Raw genomic sequence first — 8,898 nt, 5'->3', positions numbered from 1 at the left:
ACTAGAAGCTGAGCAGAATATCTACGAGTTCAGCTGACACAGTAAGGCCACTCCACGTCGGATCCAGTGCTCTGGAGGCACGTCTGAGTTCAGGCTCATTGCAATGACGTAGTTGGTGGAGTGTCCAGTGGTGGAAAGGGTCCCGCGTCTCTCACTGGTCTTGTAGACAGGAGAAATGTAGCACAGGCGCTCTGGAACATCCTGCTTCTTCATGGGCTTCAGCCAGATCTGCAGACAGACAGGATGATGTGTAGTTGAGAAACAGTTTCATTGCTCTTCCTCGCTTCCTACAATCTGCTTTGATTACTATGGAAATATGAAATTTCAGTGTAATGGGATGTGGTTGGTTATTTCATCATTTCGAACAGAATGAGAGGAGTGGGGGTTTTGTTCAACTCCGTAAAAAAAAGTAATTCACTAAAAATGTGGTGATGAATCAACTTTTCATTTTCCCTTGTTGATAATCTAACCCACTTTCCTTGGCTTGGTATCCAAGATAACTGTAGAACAAAGAAAGCTGTCACTAAAAACAAATTCAAATTCCTTTATCAGAAACTCTAAATATACCTCAGAAACAAAGGGGTACGGTACATTAAAAGTTGGCGGTTATTATATATATATATATATATATACCTACACATACATACACAACTTGTGGGTGTCTTTATGCTCAGTGTTTCTGATAAAATACTTTCAGCTGAAATTAATAATGGCCTTCAAAAGAAATTTCCATTTCAAAGTTTTACTGTAAGTAACAAATGCATGTTTAATTAAGTTTAGCTCTTAAATTATATTGGTAATGAGTTTTCCCTGAATATTAAACAGGCAGTGAATACATTATTTATTGTGGCAATGTCCATTGTGCAGAATAAAAAGGACAAAACTAACAGGAGTCTTTTTCTCTTCTCTTCCCGTTCCGTTTACAAACTATTTGAATATATCACCTGTCTTATAGACCGTTAGAACTGCCTTCTCGTACTGTATTTAAATATGAAATAGCATTTGTAATGTTGAGATTTTCTTAAACTTTCTTCAAGAGGCCCCAAGATGATTTGTTTGAATTAAATGGTGATGAAAAGAGCCATCTTCAAGGAAATCTGAAAAATGGGGTGTCTGTGCAGACCCTCTGCCGAAATCCCGATTTTCCTTCAAGTGTATTATGCATGTGTTTTTATTTGGCACTGAAGAGATTTATTTGGCTGCGCTGAGATTGAAGTCAACATTATGTACTTGCTTAATACATTATCAATGATTTAAAAAAAAACATTTCCTCGTTGAATATCCGGTTTCACTCTGAAATATGTAACATTATCGTCAAATTGGGAATGCTGTTTCATGTAGACTTTAAATGCCTCCAGTGGATTCAACAGAAGAAGTGCATTTATTTGTGGATTAACTTTTTCACACATGGAACCTAATAACAACCAACCCTTTCATGCTTTTATAACTGGACTAATCTGAAGACTGAAGAACCTGAAAGTCTGCACATATGATTTAGCCGCTCTGTGCAGGAAATTATTTTTTAGCATTATGTCCCTTGGTTCACATTTTTTTGGTGAAAAAAAAGTATTTTTCTCTCATGATTGCTTCTTGTTTCCATAGTTACTGTTATAGTTTGCCTGCAAGCCAACATTTTTCGAATTGCATTGAAACTTTTGAATTGCACTGAAACAAGTTTTTGCAAGTTTAATACATTTTCCATCATTAAAGTGGAATGACTTTCTTGTGACTTGCATCTCTGTTTGAAATATCTACCCACATCAGAGGATATGCATGATATCATCAGCCTTATTTGAATGAGATTAGACATTTTACAGTCTCTCACCACAGGCATGGCGTCATGCAGTATTTTGGGGAAAGACTCTGCCAAGCGTTTTGTTCTCCGATCCCAGCGGGCACCATCTAAGAAAAGGCCACGGATGTAAACACCTGACAGAAGCACAAATACAAAAAGTACAGAGGATTAATCATTAGAAAAATTATGGGTACTACATGAGAAGTCACAGTATCTAACCAAAAATAGATCATGAGATCCACATTTAAAAGTACAAAGTAAACTTATTTTCAACAGGTATATCAGGCTGCTGCCATTTGAAGACCTGACGCATGGATCCATTATACTGTTACACAGGCGGTTTCTTTCTCAACTGTTTACATTCACTTAAAACATAACCGACTGTGGGTTTCTGTGAATACTCTCCAAGACTGGCATTTGTATTTGACTGTTTAAGTGCAATAAGCAGCGGAAAAAAACTCAATTTAGTAGTGAGAGGCAGCTTTATGTGCACGCACTTTGGGTGTGAGCACAAAATGAGCGTGAATGAGTAAATTTATGCACAATGCGCGCAATCCCACGGCGAAAATCAAGCCCTGAGCTCATAAAGATTTAAAACATGCAGAAATATACTTTTTGCATTGAAAATGTACGAGTATTCAGTTAAAATTCCTTGAAATAATGAAGTACTTTAGACCCCTGCACACACGCACGCTAACTAAAAACTCTCCCCATTTTATACACTGACTGATTGAACTATAAAAAATGAAGTAGACACAACAAAGTATCTGTTGAAGTCAAGCGCACACATAACCAGCCTCATGCAGTGTGTGATGGCCTCAGATAGATGGGTTTCCTCTGGAGAGATGCTCATCATGTACTGATGAAAGAGCAGCAGGGGTCTGATGTCAGAGCACTGTAATGTTGACTCTGATTGATGGCACTCAGCCGCAGTGAGCGGTTAATGAAACTGTGCGTCTCTCTTTCCTTTTGTCACTTGTAACCCATTTCCCTTTCATATATTTTACATTTCATGCTTGTCAATACTCTTTTTCTTTTCCTTCTCTCTCTTTATCTTTCTCACCATCCTCTGGGGGGGTTTTGTATTCCTTGTCCTCCATGACTTCAAAGTCAAAGCTGAGCAGGTCAATGGGGGTGGTGTATTTTCGGGCGAAATTCTGCTGGCTTCCAGTGAGGAAGGCCTGAGTGAAAAAGAAGCCGGACATCCAGAACACTGCAGGTGTGCCGTCCATGTACCAGCACTGTGTGGATGATACAGATGAAGATGATACTATTATTAAACACCAAAATCTATAAATCACAAACAAAATCAACTGATTCTAAAGGCATAACTTGAAGGCTAAAAGGAGTCTTTGGAATGTAACAGACCCAACGTATTTTTTTTTCTTTTATTGAATGGAAGGGCACTTGTATAATGTATTTACAATACAATCTTTTGCAGAAGCACTTTTGTAATCTGAGCTCACTGAATGAGAGAGTGAGTCAGTTGCATTTCATGTGATTTTCCCGAGGCTCACAATGCACACTAGAATCCTTTCTGCTTCATCTGCTGTATGAATGTGCACTTGAGTATCCCAAGGTAAGTAAAGACTTGAATTGATCACTAGAAATTCTTATTATGTACAGAACTGTGGTTATCAAATCCAAATATGTAACACACTGAAAGTAAGAAATGAAAGGTTTTTTCTCTCATACACTCCCGTTCAAAAGTTTGAGGAAATCATTCTAATATGCTGATTTGGGGCTCAAGAAACATTTCTTATTACTATCAACATTGAAAATAGCTGTGTTGCTTAATATTTTTGTGGAAATTATTTTTAGGATTCTTTGATGAATAGAAAGTTCAAAAGAACAACATTCATTTATTTGAAAGACATTTTTTTTTGTAAAATTTGAAATGCCTTTAACGTTTGATCAATTTAATGCATCCTTGCGCAATAAAAGGATTAGTTTCTTTAAAACAAAAAAATGACCCCAAACTTTTAAACGGTAGTGTGATTGTAGTCTTTCATACTTAGCTTGACTAAGCAAATACTTTGCCATTTCCATGCCAAATAAAATGTGATGGGCTGTGGTGGAATGAAAAGAACTGTATATGCTTTATCACTGAAGAGTTTACCTGTAAAAACTGGAGTCTTTCAAGAAAGTCGCTGATGTAGCTTCCCAGTGGTTTGAGGCTGGGATACGACTTCTTCATCCACATGGCAGGGATGCGGCCCTTCAGAATGCTGCTCACTACTTCCTCAAGTTCAGCAGACATAACCACCAGTCCCTATGTCAAGAAGCACACATGCATTCAATCATTGCTTCGTCTTTCCATCTTGATTGTTTTATTTATAATTATCAAAATTGCATGGAAATTGCCATCACATGTCACCTGTGTAAATTCCTCATAGGGCTCATATTTATAGTTAGTGACATTTTCAATTCTAAGGAAAAATGATGTTGTCGTTTTCTTTCTAAGGGCTTGTTTCAAACTTTTTTTTCCATTTGATGTTGTATAGAGATGAATGATCATGAATGATAATGAAAGGATAAAGGAGAGGTTCCTCAGAGCAGAAATCAAGCTGTAGTCAGAAGAGATAAAGGGATTATTTTAGGGTTAGATTATAGGATAAGGGTTCACAATGTGTAAATGAAAGCCAGGGTTGTGATCAGATCTCAGCATATGCATCCCTCTCACCCTGCGGGGTGGTACTGCTAACTGGGATTGGAGCTGTCAGTCAAACTAAAGGACAAGGAGGCTCAGCTGGAGTGAACAGCATTAGGACATGCCCTGGGGTACGATGAATTTTCCTTGTATCTTTCAGCAGGAAGTGAATGTTCAAATACTATTTTTTTAGTTTGCATTAAAGGTTTTGCAGAAAAACTAGCATAATTCAGAAATGTAGCTTATTAAAAATAAGGAGCAATGCAAACAAAAGCATTATACTCATTAGAATAATCATTTTAAATGGAACTTTCTAAATAAAATAACTAAATTATTAATAAAATATATACATTTTGCAAATTATAAATGTATTATCTCATTGAGATCTCATGAGATTATTTTATATTAATCTCAAGCGTAGCATTAGTTCTGGCAGGTGAGTCCTAATGTATGTTGTCACATTAAATTATTATCAAGAACATTAATGATATCTGCAATACATTTATGTTGGTTCTGGTCTGGGCGAACTCCCTGCACATCCATGCAGCCTAGCATGTATAAGAGCAGGGAGAGCAGTAAACAGAACAGAACCAACATAAATGTATTGCAGATATTAATAATCCTACATCATTTCTATCATCCCTCAACAAGCTTTCTTGAATCATTTACATTGTGAATAAATGCATTTAGACAATAATGGATACTTTGTGCATTAGCGTGACATGCAATGCCATCATATACTCCTGAAAGCTAAATGAATGTTGCTAACTGGACCATGCTATGAGCAAATGGAGAGAAAACATCCTCAAACTAACAGCTGAGCTTGTCAGAAGCCTCACTTGGGAGTATTCTATAGTTGACAACAATGCTTCCATTAGACTGCAAATTCGCACTGGAGCTCAATTTGTGCTCAGACCAGAGAGAGCAAGAACCTGAAAACATGATCGATTGAAGTGCTGAACCTTCACAGAGGTTTTGCTAATGTTCTGACCTTGATGGCCTTCTGGATGTTGACACATGAATCCCGGATGGTCTTGAGGAGTTTATTGAATCGTCCCATCTCCTGCACTAGCACTGTGTTCATGCTTTGATTGTAGCTGGTAGGGTACTTGCGCATGGCAGCATCTATATCGAAATCCTGAGGAAGTTTATTAAGAATGTCTGCAGCCACCTCGTACACCATGTCATCAGTAGATGTAGCACTGCCACCTGAAGAGCGAGACTGTGAGGGCAACATCAAGCAAAAATAACCGTTACAAGGGTCACTCTTATAACCGTTACACTCAGGTCATTGATAGTGCTACTTTATACTAGCTAGTTTGCATCAATAATCAAAATGTGTTTGCACACCTGAGTGAGAAGAATGCTATCAAACAGCAGCTGCGTTTCCACTTGGTCCTTAGTAATATCAGCATTGGCATTCATGCCAAAGATTTCAGGTGAGGGATTTAGAGGAAGTGTCTTGGTGTACTCAATGTAGCTGTTATACTGAAAAGGAAACAATCAGCTTTTTAATGCAACACTAAATCCAGGATGGCGACGCTAAATAATGGCGTGCACTTAAAACAGGCTACCCTTGAGATTGCTGACATTTATAATAATGGCTATGCAAATGACATTCATGAATAAAAGATTTCGAGAGAAAATGCCAAATAAAATTGGGCATAGATTATACATGTGCTCACAAATAAATCAGACATCACCACTGGCAGCAACCCGCTGTGTTTAGTTATTGAACTTATAGCTCATAATCCCTTTTTCAGAGATTTCAGAAAGAGCCAGACCGATGCATCTCCAAAAGACTCATGTTTTTTTGTTTGTTTACAAAGTCAATTATATCTGTAGTCATTTTAAACAGTTGTGTAATATGGGGGGGATTCTGACCCACTGAGCTCACTAAAACATTGACTGAGCGTGTACAAAGAAGAGAATTGTTGTTTTCTCTTATAATTGCTTTCTCTTAGGCTTTGTTTTGAATGAGAAACCTCGGCCTGCAGAGGTGCACATGGTCTTCCTTTGAAAAAATATGATCAAGGAAGGAAAAGGATGCCATTCGGTTTGATTTCCAGCGAGATCTGTGTAGAGAATCTCTTTGAATTTTGTATGACAGAAATATTGAACTAACTTTTATGTCAGCAGCAGAAATTCTGTCTGACATAACACCTCTAAAACTGGACAAGGTTTGGGAATGTAAAATGTATTCTTTAAGGGTTGATAAGGTACAATAACTATATGTATTGTATTCTCTGTATTTTATCTATAAGTAATAAACTTAAAATAAAATAAATATTTTATAATGAATAATTTACTTGATTTGATATCAATTACTTATTTCCAGCAGTTGAACCATTGCAATTTGATACTATTGAGGTTTTGACTCTGGGGAAATATGTCAAAAATCACTTTCAAATAAATGCTGTTTTTGTTTTTGTTTTTTGTTTTACTTACTATATCCATTCTAGAATCCTGGAAAAAAGTATACCATTGTTTTCACAAAAATAAATGCAGCAGCACAACTGTTTTTAACATTGATAATAATAAAAAAAGGTTTCTTGTTTGATGTCTGAAGGATCATGTGACACTGAAGACTAGAGAAATTGATTCTGAAAATGTAGCTTTACAATAAATAAATAAAATATATAAATAAATAAATCTTTGTTATTAAAAACTAAAACAAAGATGCAAATAACAAACAGTACAAAAAATACAACATAAGAAAGAGTGAGTGATTTCCTCTTCTCTTTAGTTGCTTGATTAACATTAATGACAGACAGCAGCAGGTTTATTATATTATAGATATATTAAAATATTGAATTAGATCCTTTTTAAATGGATTCTTTTGTTTTTATGCATCGATGAAGAATGGTTCACATCAGCATAGCAATGCATCGAAAAAACGATTATATTCCACAGCTTTAATTACTGTTTTTACTTTTAGTGATCAAATAAATGCATCCTTTGATGAGCATAAGATACTTTAAATCTTACCAACCAACATACTTTAGAATGGTGGTATATATGACAGACTGAATATGTTGTTCATCAGTTTTTTTTTCATTGAACTTTTTGCCATTTTGTCATTGTGTCTTACATCTCCTTCAGGTGGTGAGTAATACAGGCCACTGGGGTCAAACTTGTAATCGGCGTCGTCAATGATCTTGGGGGTGTAGAATATGGAAACTATTGTGCGCAGGGTCCTTCGATCCCAGTCGTCTGTGACCCGACCTCCGTAGTTACACTCTCCTGTCATGTAGCAAAGAGCATCAAAGGGGATCTCCTAGTAAGGACACAGAGAGAAATCACCATATAAGCAAGACTAAACTTAATAAGATGACCTATACATAACGTGGTGGATGAAAATTGTCTGGGGACGGTAATCAGATGAGAATGATGAGTTTAATTAATACGTTTAATTATCTGAAGCATTTTAAGGGAGCAGATGACAAATCCATTTCCATGATGAATCGTTTTTGCAGCTAAGTTTCAATAAACTCTCTTTTTGGACTGAGGTGAAGCTATTTTATCTCAAAAGATCAAAGAAAGTTTGATTTCTCATGATTATGACTTACCTTTTTTTTATCATATGAGCCATTTATTTTCATTTTGAATAGTGTGGCTACATGTGTGAACGCTACTTTGACCATGGCTCTAACCAAGACGTTTAAGGTGAGGGCTGTGTCCCAATTTTTCACCCTATTGTTCAGATTGCTTTAAAAAAGACACACAAAAACAAAACTAAAAAAACTAAAAAACCAGACAGCAACCTCCTCATCTGTTTTAAAAGCAGGGCCGCTCAACAAAGACTTTTTTTTTAATTGGAGATGCATGTCAGGTCGGTGGGTTCGATATAACGATCTTCAGGGGGGATATGAAAAGATGGACAGAGGAGTGGCAGGATTGTGACATTTCCTGTTGAAATTTCCCTTGCTAATGCAGTGGGTGGCACTCCGTAGCACTGGAGAAATGTCAGAGCATTGAGGGAAGCTCTTGATCAGCTGGTGCAGTCTGCTTGTTTTGAAAGGAGGAAGGGAAGTATGACGTATGAGGAGTGCTTCTCTGAAGTTGGGAAAATGTCAAGAACGTTCTTTTTTTAGGGGTGGTTTAAGGGGCATGCTGGAAAGCATGGAAAGGAAGAGTGTGATGAGGAGAGTCTGTGTGTGTGTTGTAAAATTTGTTTGTATGTGAATATAAAGAAAAGACACGTGTGATCTCACCTCATACTGGTCCAAGAACATGTGTAACTGCTGGACAGAGATCCGCAGATCTGTCTCGTTAAATTCATAGGGGATGTTCCAGCCAAGAGGACCAAATTTCCTCCTCTCTTGGGCCAGGGCATGGAAGAAGCACAAGCTAAACAGCAGCTTCTTAAAGACAGCCTAAAACACACACACACAGAAGCCTCTTTTTTACATTTATTTGAAACAATTAATAGGGAGTTTGATTATGAAGGACT

At 37.0% G+C, this 8,898-nt stretch overlaps 1 protein-coding gene across 1 annotated transcript in view; it reads right to left on the bottom strand.

Moving 5' to 3' along the window:
• Positions 1-6: 6 nt before the first annotated feature.
• dnah7 (dynein, axonemal, heavy chain 7) overlaps positions 7-8,898 on the bottom strand; it is a 77,039-nt gene continuing 68,147 nt past the window's right edge. Inside the window, exons 58-65 of the mRNA XM_079619273.1 lie at positions 8,660-8,821; positions 7,537-7,722; positions 5,796-5,933; positions 5,437-5,667; positions 3,915-4,067; positions 2,859-3,036; positions 1,826-1,929; positions 7-228 (exon numbers count right to left, since the gene is read on the bottom strand). Coding sequence (XP_079475399.1) covers positions 22-228; positions 1,826-1,929; positions 2,859-3,036; positions 3,915-4,067; positions 5,437-5,667; positions 5,796-5,933; positions 7,537-7,722; positions 8,660-8,821 — 1,359 coding nt within the window. The 3' untranslated portion in view covers positions 7-21. The remainder of the gene's footprint in view (positions 229-1,825; positions 1,930-2,858; positions 3,037-3,914; positions 4,068-5,436; positions 5,668-5,795; positions 5,934-7,536; positions 7,723-8,659; positions 8,822-8,898) is intronic.

The sequence above is a fragment of the Phoxinus phoxinus genome, assembly GCF_949152265.1.
Source record: "Phoxinus phoxinus genome assembly, chromosome: 7".
Taxonomy (NCBI): domain Eukaryota; kingdom Metazoa; phylum Chordata; class Actinopteri; order Cypriniformes; family Leuciscidae; genus Phoxinus; species Phoxinus phoxinus.
The sequence above is the reverse complement of the archived record's forward strand: the minus strand, read 5'-3'. Positions and strand labels throughout refer to the sequence as shown.